The sequence below is a fragment of the Marmota monax genome, unplaced genomic scaffold (assembly GCF_021218885.2).
Source record: "Marmota monax isolate L192 unplaced genomic scaffold, Marmota_monax_Labrador192_F-V1.1 WCK01_AAM20220418_F8-fsc00096, whole genome shotgun sequence".
Classification (NCBI taxonomy): Eukaryota; Metazoa; Chordata; class Mammalia; order Rodentia; family Sciuridae; genus Marmota; species Marmota monax.
Genome location: NW_026695236.1, coordinates 1276579 through 1298519, shown reverse-complemented (window position 1 = coordinate 1298519; position 21941 = coordinate 1276579). Strand labels below are relative to the sequence as shown.

Genomic DNA, 21941 nt, shown 5'->3' with positions numbered 1-21941 from the left:
CTAATTGTCCAGAGAATGCAAATTAATGTAACTGTGTAGTGTGGTCTGGCAGCCTTAAAATCTTTTTGTTACTTGAATGAAAGGAGGAGTGGGTAAAGGTCTACAAAAGCTTGAGTTAATTAAGATATATCCTCTACTGGTAAAAAAAAAATCATGTTCAGATATCATCACATCATTAGTCAGCCCATCACAATATCACATTGCAGAAAAGCCTCTGGTTCTTTTCAGTAGATTTAATAAAATTGTTCCAAGAAGCCCTGTGAAAGGACTGAACTCTAGCACTGGATACTTAAGAAGTAATTCAGGCCTTCTGAAGAAACAGATCATCTAGTTTGACATGTAACTGCAAGAGAAGAAGTACCATTTTACAATTTTTGTTTTTTAACAAAGAAAAAGTCAAATTTTTTGTGGTCTTTTCCCTGGAATCAGATGAAGAATGAAATGTAATTAAATATTTGATAGACAGAAATCTGAGAGACCAAAGGAGAACTAATATATGAACCATAAAAAATTATCAAAGAGTAATTTTTATCATTAATATTTATTCTCTCAACGTAAAAAAATGAACAATCAATATGACTTCCTGAGATAAAACTAAATTTTCACATAGTAATCCCAGTGACTCTGGAGGTTGAGACAAGAAGATCACAAGTTTGAGGCCAGCTTTGGCAATTTAGGAAGACACTGTCTCAAAATGAAAAATAAAAGGGCTGGGGGTGAAATTCAGTGGTAGTGCAAACCTGAGTTCAATAGCCAGAACACTAAATAATTCAATAAATACATATTTTTGTATCTAAGGACTTGATCATAGCCACCTTGTTATATTCATCTGTAACAAACGAAAGCTTTTTGCTGGAGGGACGCCTTCAGACAGGTTATAGCAACCCCTGCCATCAGACAGGTAACCGGTTATGCCTCCCTGCAGATGATTCTCCTTCCCTAACTGCTTCTGAATTTTCTATAATATAAAAATAAATATTTCAACTTTTAAATATTACACTATCATGGATGAGGAAAGAAACTCAAATATCTTAAAGACTGACCGTATCCCTCAAACAACTGAAAAAAAGTTCCTTACATTTTACTTAATAGGTAAAAGTTTTCTCCCCTTCCTCTTAATACATCACTCTTGATTTGTCCATTTTAATTTTTTCAAAATGCACTGAAATGAAGTTCACAAGCAAGTCCATTAAACAGGCCCATTAAAGACTTAACATTAGCTTTAAAAAAATGGCTAGTGTAATGTAGTATGTAGTAACAAAAGTTATGTTGCAAGGAAAGAAACATTACCCCCTCCTAGAAAACTAAATTTTAAAATCATTCTATCATAATATTTATATTATTTAACTTTCATTTTGCAAAAAAAGCTGAGGATTACTTTATAAAGCAGGGCATATTATAAGTGAGTGTAGATGATAAAGGGACAAATTTTTACTTATAGTTTGCAGTACTAAAAAGCAACTATTATAGAAAAGATGCTTGAGAAGAGATCTTAAGTATTATCTCACATGTACACACACACACACACACACACACACAGACAGCCAGGCTTTTATTTCCACAAAGTGTTGTATATGTTCATTAGTTTGATTTTGGCAATCATTTACAATGCATATGTAAGCCAAACATTATGTTGTATACCATAAGTATATACAGCTTCTATTTGCCAATTCTCCTTAAAGAGGAAAACAGGAATTTTGGGGGGAAAAGAAAACAGAATAGTCTGAACTTGTCAGAAATCCTGAGTTGTTGGCCTCTGACCTCTATTTCTAATTCCTTTTCTCCAGTGATACTACGTCAGATGAGTTCAGGGATATTTTGACCTTGAGTTCCTTAAAGAACATATGTTTGGGGAAATGAGGAGAATGTGGCCAACATCTCTGAAAAGGAGAGAGGCCACGAGTCTTTTCCTAGGACAGTATTCATCTCAGACTTTTATTTTCTAAAATTAAATAATGAGAAAAAATAAGTTAGGGGTATTGTGTTTGAAATAGAAATGTACTCCCCAAAGTCCCCAAAGAGAAGGACTAGTTGCTGAGCTGTGGAAAGTACAGGCAGCCTGCAGCCTACAGCCCTGTCTTGGTCTGCCTCAGGTGCAAACGTAATCACTTTCAGCAAACAGCTCAGAGCCAGTGACTGATCAAGCCAGGGATAATTTAGCTTCTACACAGGCAACTTGATGAATAATAGTCACTCTACAGCCACCACCAGTTTAGCTGGGCTTCACCAAGCCTTTATGGTGGTTCAACTTCTTCTTCATTAACATATAGATGTTGATTCATTAAAAAAAAAAAAAAAATTTCACATTCATACACTTCTCAGTGTCAGTTTCGATCTGGGGAACATAATATACAAAAGATGGAATTATTAGACTTTCCTTTTGTCCTGAAAGCTTCTACCATGTTCTTGGATATAATTGCGTGAGACATATGTATGTGATTAAGTGGAACAAAGGTCAGCAGTAAAACATTTCCCTTTTACCAGTCTTTCCCAGATGTTTCAGAAATGGCACCTCTGTTGCATGTGCAGGTAGGTGCTCATTATTAAAATAAAATATTCTCAGACACAGGTAACCCAGGATAAGTAACACTATCTGATTATGGTCTGATGGTAGGCAAAACAGAAAACTGTGCTGCAGGCCACATGGTTGACTAGCTAGTTGTGGCATGTCCAGGGCTGCAAACCATAGGATGTACAAAGCCATCAAGTTATGTTGATGTGTAAAATGCATAGAAAATAGAAGTTAAACAGCCTTCCCTAGAATATAAAGAATAGCTGGAACACTCATGTACATTTATTATAAGGTGACATAAATAATTTCAATACCAATATGCTAAAAACAAAGTTTAATAAACCTCAACATTGTTTCTTTCTCTTGTTTCAAGAGAGCAAATGATGAAGGTATAACCCCAAAAAATTGTATGTCAATAATTGCCTTCCTAAAAGATTCCGCACTCTTGGTTTCATTAACATGATTTCACTGAACATAAAAAAAAAACACACACACAAACATGTTGATGATGAGTCAACATGTACCTCAAAAGTGATACATATTTTATGTAAACTGTCCAAAAATGGCAGTTAAATACACAGAGAGAGATGTGATAGGTTGCAAATGGCATGAACAAAACCAGTAGCTAGGATGTAATGAATACATGAAGATCCAAATGGCCTCACCCCTGTTTTAATGTCCAGATGATTAGCCATTTATCCAAAATGATAAAACAATTCTGATTCTAGAGTATTTAAAAAAAAAACCACACAATTAATACATTGGAAAATGAGTGTCCATAAACATTAACATGCCCCATATTTCTCTTCCCACTGATTGTCTATCTCAGCATTCTTAATTAGAAGGCAGTCTCCCCACTCTTTTTTCTCCTGTATTTCTGAGGAACATCCTTACTCTCAAATATTTGTTCTTTTAAAAATAATAAAACTTCCTTCTAATGAAAACTTCTTTCACTTTTCTATTTTGTCATTTTTCTACCCGCCCCCTTAAGTACAAAATCAGTATCCCCCCTCACAGACAATAAAGACATTCTTCACTTGGGAAGATGAGTTAGGCAGAAGAAACTAAGCTTCCCATGTTCTGGTGAGTGAAACAGGAGCTAAAGGTCACATTTAACAACATTTATACAAATATAAAAGAATGAATGTTGACTGTGGCAGTTAAAGAAAAATGACAAAGATAAAAGGTAAAGTTAAGAATATCAGTAAAATGAAAAAGAGTGTGGGATTCTTTTTTATCTAAGAGTACAAAATGTCGACAGTGAATAAAGAGAAAAAATTATATAATAAGAGGGAGAAAAAGGAGATTAAATAAATAAGAGGGTTATGACTGTGGTTGAATATGCTTATTCCAATAGTGCATTCTGGAATTGACCAAATAATGGTGGAGTAGATTCTTAATGACTCTTGAGTTCAGCCACATTTCTATTAGTTTTCTTTAAGCCCCTATTTTTAACAGCCAACTATAGCAACATTTTGTTTTCTAAGGAAATAATGTAGCCTTAGAGACAATGTTCAGTTTTCATAAGACTGGGTACTTCTCTAATACGCAGCTGACCTGCTAAGTGGCTTGGGTGGTTTTGGGAAAGGCTAAGAGAAGAGTCTACACTTTAATTTTTTACATATATAAGGGTTTTTATCAAGAAGAATTTTAGTAGAGGGACTCAGAATCTATGAACTGGTTCAAGTTTGGGAATTGGACAAAGTACTACAATTCTGGAGGTGATTCAGGCCATGAGTCTTCAGGACACCATGACCAGTTACTCAACACCAAACACATCCACATATCAAACCATTCTGATTACTCTTCCAGTAACGCTACCTGTTATGCTTACCATGCCCACCTTGATTCTGTAAATTGATATTATGTCTAGGACCCCATCTCTTGGTGACCTCATTACCTCTACTGATATCAAGGAACCCGCTTCAGTGACAACCTCTTTCACAATCATTCTCAGGATGAAAAGAGTTACCATCCTCTTTCAAAGATTCTGGAGTATATATCACCAATGTATTTTCCAAAGCCTTTGTAAAAGACTTCTTTGTAGGAATTTTGGTAAATTGATGAACAGTCACACATAGTAAGTTTTCTCCAACATTCCCTTCTCTCTAAGGTGTTGAATAACTTCATCTTCTTCCTTCCTTCCTTCCTTCCTTCCTTCCTTCCTTCCTTCTTTCTTTCTTTCTTTCTTTCTTTCTTTCTTTCTTTCTTTCTTTCTTTCTATCATCTATCTATCAGAAGTCCAAAATCTGTAGCATGTATATCAGTCAACAATGAATATAATAGGGATTAGAGGATAAAGGGGAAAAAAGTCATTAGCCTATTTTATTTTACCAATATCTTGAATTTGTAATTTTATATCTTTCTTGAAATTTTAATTTTTAGTACTTATCTAAATGTAGTAATTTTTAAAAAGTGGATATAGCATATAGATGTGCCCAGTACATGTAATTAACGTTCAGGGTGGTCATTCACACTCTCACACTATAGCTTTTAGAGCATTGTGAACTCCTCTATATCACACCAATGTAGGCACACACACATGTATACATGCACATACATATGTGCACATGTAACTTGAAAGAAATGGTACAAATTAAATTTTCAGCAACAGTTTGGAAGTATTATTTAAGTATATATGCTTAAATGTGCACATCTAAAATAATTTTTTCAGAAATGTTTATTGATTATGTACTAAAAGTCAGACAATAACTTAGGTACTCAGTGAGTGAGGCCAAGTGAAGGAGAAATATTTTATCAAAAATTACAGATACTATAAATAAATAAGAGCTAAATTAATACTCTGATAGTCTAAAAGACGAGAACAGCCAACTTTGCTTAACATGCAAATAATAAAAAGCAAAAGACGTATCCAGGTATAGCTGTAATTCTAACAATTTAGGAGGCTGAGGCAGGAGGACTGCAAGTTATAGGCAGGAGGACTACAAGTGAGCAACTTGGTGAAACTGCCTCAAAATATCAAATAAAAAGGACAGGAGATTTGATTCAGTATTAAAGCATTCCTGGTTCAATCTCCAGTTTCCCATCCCACAAAAAGCAAAAGAAGAACAAACAGGAAGCCCTTCTGATCCAAGATGCTGGATGATGTGAATATTTTTGCCTTTTATCCTATATCATTAAAGATCAATAATCTCTATTGGAAGATAATTTAGAATTAAGAGTAAAATTGATAATTTGGAAAGTAAAAACTTTATCAATTATATTTTCTTATTTTCATTTTTCATTTGTCCACTCATTTAACAAACTTTTATAGAATAGCCATCCTTTGTCACATACTATAAATAAAACAAATTATCAAGGCAGCTTTGCTTTTCAAAAAGAAATGCCAAAACAACTAAAGAATTGCAATGCCATTACAGCTACTTGAAAACAGATTTAAAAATGCAATTACAAAATTACTTAAAGGGAGAAACAAGAGCATTACTCCTAGGAATTCAAAAATTAGTGGTTTGTCAAAATTTGATGTTTCATTTTCTTTAGAAAAAGAAATATGTGCATTAATCTTAGAAAAACAAATTGCCACAAACAATGAGAATAAAGAGTAGACAGAGTGCATCCATACCAACTGGAAAGATATAGAGCATAAATTTCCATTTTCAGAAAAGTTTGTTTAAATCAAATGAATGTCCCTTATTACCATGGTAACCAAGTATTGGATAACAATAGTTGCTGTTTAAAATATTGCTTTCAAAGCAACAAAGGCATTCGAATTAATACTACTTTAGATAAAATAAGAAATCTAGTTACAGAGCAAAAATGTTTTCTTATTAAAGATATGGTCATGATTCTGTGACTGAATTCAGACAGAAGCAATTTAAGAAGAAAAAACAATCAGTGGAATTTTTTTTATAAAACTTTCCCAAATATTAAGGATAATATAAAAGTATAAAAAAAATTAAATCTTATTCTGTCTTGTTCTTTCCTTAAAGAAAAAATAAATAAGTCCATGTATGCAATTTTTAGAAGACAAGAACATTGAGCATAATATATGTACAATAATTGAATTGGTAATAAATGAATAGGAACACTAACAGGATTTAGAAAAATAAGTAACAAAACTCCTGTATTTGGCATATATCCTCTATGATATTCCTGTGAGATTTCCTAACCTGTACCAAATGTCTATTATCACTACCATTTTTGTGGCATTAAATTAGCCACAACCTAGAAAATACTTCTCTGTAAAGCAATAAAGAGTTGAGAAACGGGGAAACAAATCCCTCCATTAAGTATGTTATAGGTAAGAAAACTTAAAACCAGACAACTACCTGCTAGTCCCGAGCTCATATGGATAGCAAGAAGCAAAGTGATTAAGTAACAAAAACAACAACAACAAAAAAAAACAAAACTCACAGTTCAGTGTTTATTCCACTGCCTCATTCTCTGGAAAGAAAACACTCCCTTTTCTCTGCCCACTCCCTTTACTTTCTTCTTGCCTAAGGATTACATAATAAGAAAAAAGCACAGCAGGGTCAAATGCAATATGCATGCCTCAACACCTGGTATTTTAAAAAACTGTAAGGTCTTAAGGTAGAAAATGCAATATTACACAAAGGAAAATTATTTAATGGATCCTTATATTTTCAAAGGAAGCAGAGTGATAAAAGTCTACTTATCTGGCACTCATTATTCTGCTCTCCACTTGTTAAACATACTATTTTAAAAATCAAAAGCAACTTTTGAAAAGAAGTACAAACAGACTTCTTGGCCTTTAAACTACATCAATGAATCAATGTCTATAACCTGCTTTCTTATAAAATATAAATTCTGTTTTATTACCATGAAGGCTAAGCCATAACAAAAATTGACAGGGGCTGAAAAACAGAGGTTCAGGTAAAGTGAAAGGAAACAGGCATTTTTGGATAAACACATTATTGCTACTAAGCTTTCCACAACACAATACGCCTTTTAAGGAAAATGCTGTATTTTCATTTGTCACAGCAAATGCATTTCTTTAACAATGTTGGCATTCAACCAAAGAAACACCTCAAAGTGATCAAGGCTCAGCTTGATACTAATTCAGTTCCCATTTTCTGCACAAACTCTGAATACCATATTCAACAAGAAATACACAATTTTATCCAAGACCCCAAAAATGCAGGTTTTCTTTGCTGGTTTTATGAAGTTCTAACCTAAAACTCTGGACAAACACAATTAATAGTATGCATATATATTAATGGTATATATGTGTGTGTGTATGTGTGTGTGTGTGTGTGTGTGTGTGTGTGTATATATATATATATATATATATATATATATATATATATATATATATTAATATATTATGCTTTGAAACTTATTGAACCCAACCATGCTGTTAGTTTTCTCTGTTCTTAAATAGAACACATCCTGGACAAAAATCGGGCCTATGAAATGTGTGAATCAAGAAAACTCAACAAGCAAATACATGAATCCTCTTCCATTGTTAGGTTGTTTTATTGGACAAAATTGGATTTTCCTTGACCCCTCTGACTTCCTTTTGCATATGCTTTCCCACTGCCAGGATCTCTTGTTCTTAACCAATCCCTGCCCAAGATTTCAACAGTCAAACCCAAATCCCCATTCCTTGAAAAAAACTTCACAAAACTATTTCAAACAGTAATGATCTTTATTTTCATTGAATACTTACTGAGTTCTACATTAATAGGGAGACATTACAGGATAATAAGGTTAAGCACTGAAGCAGAGATTCGTTATCTGCTATAGAATATAAAACAAAGTCCAATGTCTTTGGCTTAGTGTACAAAGATCTTTCCATTTTTTTAAGAAAAAGAAAAGTAGTATTGTTTCCTTACCAATATCATGCCTATATCATTTCTTTGCCTACAGTATCTATCGGTTCCTGCATGTTGTCTACTTTTTCCTTTAAAAAAATTTTTAGTGTGATAATTCTAACATCTCTGCTATATCTAGCACTTTGTTTTCTTTCTTCAAACTGTGCTGTTACCATTTATAAGCCTTGTAATTTTTGCTGAAAGTCATTCACTGAGTGGATTATTAGGATAGTAAATATGCTGTGTTGAGTTTCATTAAATTAATCACTTTCAATGATTTCCATAAAGACTCATGCAAGGCTATAATCAGTGTTTCATGATTCAAATCATAGATGCTTTAAGGTATGACAGGTTAATCCTCTTCTTGACCCAGATTCATCTACATAAATACAGAGGTAATTGCATCTGTACTTACTACCCTTCTCCCACTGCTAATCACAGGCCAGATCACTATAAATTTAGTCTTTGCAAAGTTATGGAGCAATTTAGAAACAGGAAGAATTTAGAAACAGGTCCTTTACTGTAGGACCTATTTACTTTTTTTTTTTTTTTGGTACACTTTTTCTGCTTATTTTAATAATTGACTCAGGAGTTCTCAGCAATCTATCCATTCTCCACTCTTTCTCTTTCATTGTCCCATTAACATTTTTATCAATCTAGCAGTAATTCCTTCCCATTGCAATCATTGTGTCCTATTCATTGGCTACCATAGATGACCCCTTCTCAGAATTCAGGAAATAAACTCTTCTGCTTCCTTAACATTAAGAGAAATATTTACTTTGCTTTCCATTCTGTAGCCCACTGATAGAGTGACAAATATAAACTACAAATTTGATCTAAGTTCCAATTTAAAATGCTTTGGTGTTTCACCAACTTCATTAGGAGAAAGATTAAACTTAATAGCAATTCCTACAAGCTGCTCATGCCCTCCCGTCTGGATGCTCCCTCAGACTGGTCTCACAACAGCATAACATTATCCTGACATTCTATAATGGTTCACTTGTCTGAACAATTTAAGTTATTTCTCTCCCTGGAATAATAAAGTGTACCACCACATTGTTCAAGTCATTGAGTTTGGCACAGAAAGTCTCCTAAGTCTCCCTCTCCAAACTTCTGCATCCTCTCTTTGGGTAATTACATATCATGCATTTCTGTGTACCTGACCCCACTTCCACTAGCTTGTGAGTTTTTTTGTTTGTTTGCTTGTACCAGGGATTGAACTCAGGGGCACTCAACCACTGAGCCACATCTCCAGCCCTATTTTTTGTATTTTATTTAGAAACAGGAACTCACTGAGTTGCTAAGTACCTCACTATTGCTGAGGCTGGCTTTGAACTCATGATCCTCCTGACTCAGCCTCCAGAGTTGCTGGAATTATAGGCATATGCCACTGTGCCCAGCTAGTTTATGAGTTTTCATGAAGCAGAGAATTTATTTGTCTCCTTCACTCCCTTCTCACTCTCCTTCCCTTTCCCCTACCTTCCTTCCCCTCCTTTACCTTAACAAATATTTGCATTTACTATGAACAACTTGTAAATTGAGTACAATAATGAGCAAAAAGAGATACAGGTCCCTAACATGATAGTGCTTAGAGTCTACAATGGTTCACTCACTACACAAATGATCACATTTTGACTATATGATTACCAGTGGCGAGAACAGTTCTGAAAGAAACATGATGGTAGCTTATACAAAACAACCACCACCTCATTTGAGGTATACAGAAGCTTTCTCAGAGCAATTGCCTCCTGAACTGAGATGCAAAGACTAAGTGTACATGTAGGTGGCAGTGTGCAATGATGATGGTGGGTAAATATTTGAATCAGGACATATACAGCAGGGGAAGAAAGAAAAAGAAATTAGAAAGAATCAAAGGCTAGTGTTGTGAGCATAAAATAAGTTAATTGGATAGGAATGAAAAGTAGACAGGGTCAGAGCATGGAGTCCCTTCTAGGTCATAGTAAAGATTTTTGTCTTTCTCCTAGAAGCATAGGAAGCTATTAAAGGATTTTAAGCAAGAGAAGTGATTTAATTTGATTCATGCTCTGAGGTTTCTATGGCTACAGTGCAGAGAATGGATTGGAGGTGACAACTACAGTGAATTTAATCAGGAGTGGACCAGTGCTGATTAAACTCCAACTCTCCACCTGCTCAACTGCTAAACTAGAGCAGTGAATGTTACTAGGGAAAAAAATACAATTATTCTGATTGGCCTCACTTTGAATTTAGGAACACATACCACAGAAAACCACTTTACACAATTCAGAGAGACCATCATGCTTCACTCATCAATATACTAGTTCAAATGATGCACTGCCTCTTTTTTTTTTTACTGAAAATTCTACCACACTTTGCCCCTGTCCTTTTTCTCAGTGATAACCCTATTATTTCAGTAAGAAGCAGAAGGAAACAAAATAGAAGTTTCATTTATCTCCGTCCAAATCCACCTGCCAATACCCATCCTCTGTAACCATATTCTCTGCTTCCCTTGTGTTATAAAGAATGGGTGCTCATGCCACCATAGCTTAAGTCAATTCTTCCTCTTATACATTGGGATCTAACTGTATGGAATCTCTTAGCAGGCTCTTGTGGAATTGCTCCTATAACTGTACTTTCTCCAGCAAGGTAAACTTTTCTTTTTTTTTTCTTTTCATTCTCATTACTCATATCATTACCAGGGAAATATAAATAGGTTATAATTATTACAATGTAAATATCATTATATGATGAAATACCCATATCATATCTGCCTTGTCCTGAATCTCCCTTCAGCTATTGACCTATTTTTTCATTTCATTTGTATTATAAACTTCTTAGAATTTGTCCACTGATGTTCAGGCTCATGTTCCATAGCCAGGTTTAAGAATAGATAAGTAATGGATACATTATTTTTTTTTAAAGTACTATTTTATGATTGTCTTAGTCCGTTAGTATTGCCATAACCAGAAACTAAGACTGGGAAATTTATTAACAATGAAAATCTATTTTTCACAGTTCTGGAACCTGGGAAGCCAAAGAGTAAGATACTTGGTATCTGGTAGGACTGCCTTCTGCTTCTGACATGAAGCCTGTTGCTGCATTGTCATATGGCAGGAGGTAGGAGGACCAAGAGGGGATGAATTCTATGATGTCACGTGATGTAAGAGCAGAAAGGAGCAAACCTGCTCCCTCAACCACTTATATAAAGACCTCAATATCCTTGATGATAGGTCTGCCCTCATGTCTTAACCACATTCTAAACACCCCCAGTCTTAACACTATCTCATTGGTGATGAAGTTCCAAAATGTGAATTTTAGGGGACAAAGCATTAGTGGTTGTTAATTTCTGTAGAATAAATACTTTCACTGTGAATAATGGGAAGCTACCAAACATAATTTCACTGAATATGCTATTAGGAAGTCACTTGTCAAGGTCATCTGAGCTGTCCCTAGCACACCCCTGGATTTATCTACACTTTTCATCTCCACTTGCCCTTTTATTATTATTATCTCTTGAAAACCTATTTCAGTGAGGTTTTTGTTCCCAACATTTCAGTAAAGCCAGCGCCCATAGTCCCAAATTCAGTCTTCATTTTAGTCTACTTCTCAGCAGCATTTGACATAATTAATCTTTGGTTTGTTTGTTTGCTCGTTTTTTAAGTATTGCCTATGGTGTCTAGGACTCAAACATTACTTACTCTTCTTGCCTGGTGGCCAGTCCTTCTTAATAACCTACACTGAACTTGATGTATTGAATTAAAATGTTTCAGGGCTTAGTGTTCTATGATATCTTTTCGCTAACTGTGCACATTTCTTAAGTTAGTTATTTTTGAAGGCACAGTGCCACCTCTCATGAGACATTTTGAGAGCTGGGGAACCAATTTTCTCCTCACAATGATGTTGAAAAGTTACTCATATTAAGAGGGTGAGGGTCAGAGACACTAGATATCCAGTAGTGTTATAGAGAATACCACTTCCTGCATACTTTCCAAGTAACTTCCTGGATACGCATGCAAATGAAAACCTCATTTATAATTATAAAAAATGCAAAGATTTGCATGATTTTAATATACAAATTAAATCTCTAGGATTACAATTACCCTGTAAACTGAAGAAGTATAGGTTTACCCTCTAAACCAAAAGTTGGAAAATCCCTTTGTATATGCTGTGAATTGAATTCTATGCCCCCAAAATTCTTATGGTGAAGCTCTAACCTACAATGTCACTATGCTTGAAGACAGGGCCTTCACAAAAGTGATTAAGGTTAAATAAAGTTACAAATGCAGGGCCCTGATAAAATAAAATTTGTGTTCCTATACAAGCAGACAGGAGAAAGCTAGCTCATTCTTCTCTAATATCTTACAGCATGCTTCATGTCTCTCATGAGAACACAGTGACAAGTGGCTGTGTGTAAACCAGGAAGACAGGCCTCACCAGAAATAGATCATAGTAGTATCCTATTCCTGGATTTCCAGTCTCCCAACTGTGAGAAAATAAATTTGTGTAGCTTAAGCCACCTAATCTATGGTATTTGATCATGGAAGTATCAGCAAGACATTAAAGGAACCAGTTCCTTGGTATTTGAATTGTATTTGAAGCTTGTAGTAAGATTGTCTCATTCATGATCTTTCTTTGCATATAGGTTTACATCTACTTCATTATGACTCCTGGTGTAGTCATCCCTAAATTTTAAATATTTTTTAAAATTATATTATGTTTCTTATACTAAATTATTATATTAAATTGTTCTTTAAATTACATACATATTGCCTATAAATGTCATTTTAAGAATGCAAAATGGACATATGTAATATTATAAAAGAAGGTGTTAGGTACGACAAAATTGAAAATTGCTGTTGTAGGTGATCCCACACAGCTTCAAAACTGTTAATATACCAATGATCCCCAAATTGAGACCTCTAGCCAAGATCTCTCTCTAACTTCCATAAGCATATATATTTCACTTTATTTCATATTGCAGATATTGCAGATATTGAACATTTGAAACAACCCTGCATTGAACAAGTCTATTGACACCATTTCTCTAATAGCATGTGCTCATTTCACATCTCTGTCACAACTGGTAATTCTTAAATATTTATAAAGTCCTTCAGTATATTCTGTTATCAGTGATCTTTCGTGTTACTATTATAAGTGTTTAGGGGCACCACAAACTGAACCCTACGACACAAAACTTAATAAATGTATGTATACTATCTGCTCCATTGACCAGGCACACTCGTGTCTCCTTTCCTCTTCTTGGGCCTCCCATTTCCTGAGACATGACAATATTCAAATTCAGGTCAATTAAAAACATTATAATTACTGGGTGCTGTGCAGCACACCTGTAATCCCAGTGGCTTGGGAAGCTAAGGCAGGAGAATCACAAATTCAAAGCCTATCTCAGAAATTTAGTGACACTGGGTCTCAAAAATAACAAACAAACAAATAAATACATATAATAATAATAAAATTTAAAGAGCTGGGGATGTGGCTCAGTGGTTAAGCACCCCTGGATTCAATCTTTGGTACCAAAAAAGTAAAATAAAAATCTTATAATTGCCTCTAAGTAATCAAGTGATATGAAGAGTCGCACATCTTATTTTAAATCCAAAAGCTAGAAATAATTAAGCTTAGTAAGGAAGGCATGTCAAAGCAAAGACAAACCAAAAGCTAGGCCTCTCGTACCAAATAGTAGCTAAGTTTTGAACAAAAATAAAAAGTTCTTGAAAAAAAAATAAAAGTGCTACTTCAGTGAATATTTGTATAATAAAAAAAATTTACTGCTGAAAAGTTTTAGGGATGTGGATTAAAGATCAAACCAGCCACAACATTCCCTAAATCAAAGCCTAATTCAGAGCAATGTCCTAACTCTCTTCCATTCTATGATGACTCTGAGAGGTGAGTAAGCCACAGAAGAAGTTTAAAGGAAGGAGAGATTGGCTCATGAATTTAAGGGAAGGCTCCATCTCCATACAAGTTCTGATACAGAAGGTGCAGCAAGAAGGTAGAATAGGGCTGGGGTTGTGGCTCAGTGGTGGAGCACTTGCCTAGCATGTGTGAGGCACTGGGTTCGATTCTCAGCAGCACATAAAAATACATAAAGGTCCACCAACAACTAACAAAATCTAAAAAAAGAAAAAAAAAGAAGAAGAAGAAGCTAGAATATAGCTAATGTAATTGATGAGGATGGCAACACTAAACCACAAACTTCCAATGTAGATGATGAAACAGCCTTATACTGGAAGAAGATGCCATCTATGAGTTTCCTAGCTAGAGAGGGGAAGTCAATGACTGGTTTCAAAGCTTCAAAGGACAGACTCACAGTCTTGTGAGGAGCTGATGCAGCTGATGACTTAAAGTTAAAACCAATGTTCATTTACCATTCCAAAAATTCCTAGGTCCTTTCAGAGTTATAGTGTCTACTCAACCTATGCCCAGTAAATTGAACAACAAAGCCTGAATGACAGCACATTTGTTTACAACATGGTTTATTGAATATTTTAGGCACTCTGTTGGGACCAAATGCTCAGAAAAATAGGATTCCTTTCAAAATATTACAGCTCATTGACAATGCACCAAATTACACAAAATTTCTAATGGAGATACACGAGATCAAAGTTATTTGCGTACTTGCTAATACAACATCCATTCTGAAATCCACATATCACTGACTTTCAACCCGAAAAACTGACTTCAAATTTCAAGTCTTAATATTTAAAAATACATTTTTTAAGGCTATAGCTGCCAAGACAGTGATTTTTCTGATGGATCTGAGCAAAGCCAATTCAAAACCTCCTGGGAAGGATTCATCATTCTAGATGTCACTAAAACACTTGTGATTCATGGTAAAGGGTAAAAATATCAACATTATCAGAAGTTTGGAAGAAATTGATTCCAAGTTCCATAGATGACTTCAAGGGCTCAAGACTTCAATAGCGGAAGTAACTACAGATGTGGTAGAAACAGCAACTAAATCAGTTATAAGTGTAGCCTAAAGACATGACTAAATTGCTGCAATCTCAAGGTAAAACTTCCACAGTTGAGGAGTTGTTTCTTATGGATGATCAAAGAAAATGATTTTGTGAGATGGAAACTACTCGTGGTGAAAATTCTAGGAATATTGTTGAAATGTGAACAAAGGATTTAGAATATTACATAAGGTTTTGAGAGAATGGACTCCAGTTTTGAAAGAAGTTCTACTATGGGGGAAAAATCCCATCAGATAGCATCAAATAATACAGAGAATTATTTTGAGAAAGAATCAATGGATGTTGCAGCCTTGTCTCACTTTAAGAAATTCCCACAGCCATCCTTTAGAAGCATCCTTCTGACAATTCAGCACAAAACAACATTAAAGCAAGACCCTCCACTATTACTTGCTGAACGCTCAGATGATTACTATTATTCTTAGGAATAAAGAATATTTAATTAAGGTATGTACATATTTAGACACAATATCACTGTACACATAATACACTAAGTATATTGTAAACATAAATTTGTGTGCACTAGGAAACAAAAAAAAATTCACAAGACCTATCTTATTTGCTTTATTGCAATGGTCTGGAACCAAACATGCAATATCTTCAAGGTATGCTTGTATATGCAAATTCCTAAAACCTTCCCTTCTTGGAAATCCAAATATAATATGTCCAAAATTAAACTTTCAGTGTCCACTTGTGATCCCCAACATGCAATAGTACTCTCTATATCAACAAGTGGCAGCACTATCCATCTAATCAAGCTGAAAATCTTGGAGTCTTCCTTGATTCCTAACCTCTCTTACATTTAAACTCCAATGCATCAACAAAATCTGTCATCAACAATACTTGTAAAATCCAACCATATCTCACTTCCCTTACCTCTAATCACTATTACCTTAAGCGAATTTAGGATTTTTCTTACTTGTACTTCAGCAAAAGCTTCCCTTATCTCATCTTCCTATTTCTACTTTTGCCTACTTGTACCCTCTCTACACAGCATTCAGAGTTACCCGTTCAAAACATGAGTCAGATCCTGGCCCAAGTCCTCAAATAGGTTGCCATTACATTAGAATAAATAAATAAATAAATAAATAAATAAATAAATAAAGGGAAGTCCTGAAAAAGTCCAATAATATACTAAGTGCTTTGTTGATCACTAGAAGTCTTCATTGACCAGAATACATGTCTACGCAAGAAGGAACCTTGTCTGCTTTGGTCAGTGCTATATTCCTAGAGACTAAACAGAGTCTAGGATATAATAGGTATTAAATGTATATTTCATTTTAGTCAAAATAGCAAATAGCTTAAATATTATCTTTCACAAGTGACTAACTAGTGCAATTCTCTAGGCATATCAAAAACAACAACATGAAGTACATTTCCAGTTACTCCTTTGTGGCTATAGCCATTGATAGTATATATTTATTATTGTCTTAGACTAACATTTACATAAAGCATGTAAAAGCTTGAAATTTCATATACACAAATATGATTTATATAATTCAAAGAAGTTAGTCTGCTCCAATTTATTTTATATATTCTTTTTAGCATGGCTTTCAAATGGGTACAACATTCAATAGAAACACTGTTATATTTTTGCTTTTTTGCATCAACCCAAAGCTCTTCACTATTATATTTAGCACAAGGTAGATGATACAATTGACCTAAAATATGTTGTAACCATAAGGTAATAGCATTTGTAATTGTCATGGTCACATTTTTACTTATAAGGAATATATCAAAAGTCTTTTAAATTATTTTAAACACATAATACATATTATGCTTTAATCTCTTTATGAAAAAACAGCTGAATGATGTCTGAAATATGCCTGGTTTACATAATTGTATAGAAATAAGTAAAAAGAAACAGCTATTGCCTCTTTTTTCTACCTGTTCTTTAACTAAGGCTGCATCAAAGATTATCTGCACTGTTGAGTAATTAATATGATGAGATCAAGTCAAATCCATATGCTCTGTACCCCATCAAAAATAAACAATATGAAAAATTTTATCCCAGATTCCAAGAAGATCTGTCATACAACAAGTCCTCTATTGCATGTTTATGTACAATTCTTTTCTATCAATTAATTATTGAATATGTCAATGGCAAAATTTTAAATTACTGTGAAGGTATAATACCTTTGCAGTTGAATTCAATGATCTATGGAATAAGCTGCAATTTAGACCATTAAAATAACTAAGGTTATAGCATACCTCAGAAAATTCCACAGTAATCATATATAACAAAACTAAGACATTTTTTCAACAGTAAAAATGATGACCAAGTCAATAGGCAATCTAGGACCATATGTTTGCAAATGGAGAACATGATTGATTCTAGAATACCAACAAAAGTATTATTTTAATCAAAAGAGAAAACTATTTGGGTAATCTACTCCACTCTCAATGTGCTTATGTGATTCTAACCAGTGCTTGTGGGATTCTAACCAGTGCAATTCTCTAGGCATATCAACAACAACAACAACATAAAGTACATTTCCAGTTACTCCTTTGTGGCTATAGCCATTGATAGTATATATTTTTATATATATACTAAAATATATATATTTCTAAACTTAATGGGTATCTTGCACTTTTAGGAGGCCTCACACTAGAGGCCTAATGAAAATAAAAATCTAGACAACAAATGTGAAACTTACATGCCACCTTGCTCTGTGTTATGCAGCTCTTCATGATTTTTTGGGAACACTGCAGTATATGTAGTAAATTTATTTTGGAATAAACATTTATGGGACACTCATAAATCTGCTCTTTATATCCTGTACACTGCACATGCAGAAGGTATATCACCATAGAAAAGTTATAATTAAATATTTCTAAGTAAAACAAACCCATTGATGTTCAAACACCTTAGCACCTCTGATATTTCCTATAACTACTGCTCTTAATACTGAGTTCTAATCAATTTTATAATAAAAACCAGTGATCCTGATCTCAGGAGTAGTGTTCTCAATTTTCCCTCAATAATTGCAATCTCATTTTTTTTTAAGGCAGCCAAGTCTTTTTTTGAACGAAAATGTCAGTGGTAGAATTATTTAGGTGTTCTCTGCATGAATGCTTGACATTTTTTTCTAAGCCAACAAGTATTTCAAGTCAACAGTAAAGAAGGTCTACTAATTGAAAAGCATCTGAATACAACTTTACTCTTTGAATAGAACGATCTTGTTTTCCTTTCAATGGTACAGTACATTAAAATAAAGGATAAAATTAACATCATTATGTGTTCCTAATAGAGATAATTAAAATAAGTGGTTATGTAATCATTTATTTTAATAAGCTACTGATAAAAAATAACTTTGAGAAGAAACTTAGAAACAATAGCTAGTAATAAACCATCATGAAGCTTACACTTACCCTTAAATTAAATTAGGTCTTCATTGTTCTTACAGATGTAGAATTCTATCAATTAGCATTTATCACTGAACTTTATTTCTACTGTACTATAATTCTTACCAGTAAAAAAATTCCCTCATTCTTTATTTCCCAAGCAGGACCAAAACAATTGTGATTTTACCAACTGATTCTGGTTATACATAAGAATGAATACTTCATACTCCAGCATGTTGTTGTACCTATGGACTACCTTGGTCTCTTTTGAATACTACTATATGAACGTTAGCTATTTTAAGCCTGATTTTATGATGTCTAATGTCTTACTTGGGTAAGACATTAGAGCTCAAAGATCTTGTTAACTTATTTAGGTTTTTATCGATTGAATTTTATGGTCCATATTTTCCAATCCTTTAAACTGTTGAATTTCAAGTCATTTAAAGTGCTTTAAAGATAGAGGATTTTATACACACTGCTATTATTTTTTAACTATATTATATAATCTGCTTATATCAACTACACTTTTTCTTGTGCCAAAATATTTCTTAATACCCAACATATTATCTTTCCCTGATATTCAAAAGAAACTAGTTCTTTTTTTTTTCCAATGCTTACTTCTTAACTTGTGCTCACAAATCTACTTCTTCTATTTTCCATCTTTACCTTTCTAGGACTTCCTTCTACTCTGCCTTCAGAAGCGACATTTGTTTCTAATTCATCCAAATAGAAGCTTATTAATACCATTTTCATCAGTGTGTTAAAGTCCTCAAAGGCTCCCTAGAATATCAAGGTTATTTTAATATCTGATGGAGGGAGGCATTCATACTTTTCACCAGGGTGACCCAAAATGGCTTTTCCATAATTTTTGCCAAAAGAAAATCTTTGATTTTATTAGGTTGACTATTTTTTGTTGTTGTTGTTTCATGTGAGAGACTTTGCCATTTGTTTGACTGATTGAAGACTGATGGACTCATTATTTCCAATTGTGGTTTAGTCCATACCTTCACTGACTTTTGACAATGCTGTAAATTTCACTTTATTACCTACATATTTCTTCATGTACCTGATTTCCAAGATTCAATTCAAATTCTGTCTTCTCTATGAAGTTTCTATTGTACCCTATATAACACCAAATCTATATTTTTCTGATTACAAATATTTTATAGGGTAATTCCTTGCCTAGTGCTTAGCTATAGAACTACTCTAATTTATATTGATATTCATGTTTACACTTTCATTCTTTCCTTCAAAAAACAACTTAAAGCTGCTTTGTCAGTCACTCTAGTGGGTCAAAGGAATATATATAATTTAATCAAAACTCTTAATACAAAGTGACCACTGTTTCAAAGATGTTATGATGTTAATATATGTATAGATTCACTACACAAAAGGTCATGTTAAGGATCAAAACAGCATACTACAGGGACACAGCCACATCAATGTTTATAGTAGTACAATTCACAATAGCTAAACTGTGGAACCAACCTAGATGTCCTTCAATAGATGAATGGATTGTTAAAAAAGTGGCATATATACACAATGGAATATTACCCAGCAATAAAAGAGAATAAAATCATGGCATTTGCAGATAAATAGATGGAGTTAGAGAATATAATGCTAAGTGAAGTTAGCCATTCGAAAAAATCCAAATGCCAAGTGTTTTCTTTGATATAAGGAGGCTGATTCTTAGTGGGATAGGGAGCGGAATCATGGGAGGAATAGAAGAACTGTAGAAAGGCAGAGGGGTGGGAGGGGAAGGGAGGGGACAGGGGGTTATTAATGATGGTGGAATGTGATGGTCATTATTATCCAAAGTACAGGTATGAAGACACAAATTGGTGTGAATATACTATGTATACAACCAGAGATATGAAAAACTATGCTCTATATGAGTAATAAGAATTGTAATGCATTCCACTGTCATATATATATATATATATATATATATATATATATATATATATATATATATATATATATAAATCAGAAGACTTGTGTTATCTCAGATCAAATGTTGACTATTTTGAGAGTCAATCCTAGCATGAATTCTAAAATTATGTTTTCTAAAACACATTTCAGCATTCTCACTATTTCCAGTATATCTGACTAGTAGGCAGAAAACTATGATTTGCTGATAGTTACTGATATCCAAGGTATTCTAATTTAAAAAATGCATCTTACAAAAACAAAACTTACATGTCAAAACTGTAGAAGCAAAGAAAGAAATCAGAACAATAGATTGAAACACATACACTTCTCCTTGCGTATTAGTAATTATACAACTTAAACACATGCAAATTATTGCTATGACCCATTATTATCAAAGCACATATATTAACCCTCTATGTTTTACATACCTGTCCAGTCTCCTACTATTTTAAGATGAACCCCAAATGTTGCTTTGGTTTCAGTAGGACACTGAAAAAAATAAATTCTGGAATTAATTCTGATTAATAATTATATATTACCTGACTATGATTTAATCACAACATTCATTTTCATAAATCAGTAGATAATGAGAGAACAGACTTAAATCTATACTGACCCTCATTTCATAAAGAAAAAGCAATTCTAACTCATCAATAAGATACTCTATATTTCTCAAAAACTTATAAATACTTACATAAAACAATAAAATACATACAATCTGAAATTGCTAGTACATTGTATTTAACTACAAATTCTGCTAAATCATCTTCCAATTAAAATATATAATAGGAGCCAGGCTTCCTCATAAACCAAGAAATGAATACTAATGATTTCTGTGTATTCTCCTCCAAATATTATTATATACTTCACATTGTGACAAATTAGAGAGAAAAAAAATTCTAAATGTGACATGACCTTGCCATGTCCATTTAAGTATGTTCACATTTAAAATAGTTCTATTTCCTTCCTTCCTTTCATTCTCAAAAGTACTCTCGAGGATACCTGTGGAAGAAAATTAGTTGTGGAACCAGAGGAAAGAAAAAGTGTCTGTGATCCCATACTTAAAAAAATCTAGAAAGCATGCAGATATTCAAAATAAGGAAAAAAAATCAGACCACAATAAATAAGGCAGTAAAGAACCCCCTTTTTTCTAGATTCTTAGCCTTTTATCCATAATTTCGAACCTTAAAAGTTTGAATAATGAATGTTTTCATAATCCATTTGGTGGTACTATCACACCTCTGACCTCAACTGATGGAAGACTGAAGATAGGAGATTCATATTTCTTTTTTTTAAATTTATATATGACAGTGGAATGCATTACAATTCTTATTACACACATAGAGCACACTTTTTCATATCTCTGTATACAAAATATATTCATACCAA

The 21941-nt window shown here is 33.6% G+C and overlaps 1 protein-coding gene across 6 annotated transcripts in view; it reads right to left on the bottom strand.

Annotated features, from left to right (window-relative positions):
- Nox4 (NADPH oxidase 4) overlaps positions 1-21941 on the bottom strand; it is a 174260-nt gene that overhangs the window by 44098 nt on the left and 108221 nt on the right. For all 6 annotated transcript variants that reach the window (XM_046439393.2, XM_046439395.2, XM_046439394.2 and 3 more), the window contains one exon: positions 20981-21041. In XM_046439393.2, the coding sequence (XP_046295349.1) occupies positions 20981-21041 (61 nt within the window). The remainder of the gene's footprint in view (positions 1-20980; positions 21042-21941) is intronic.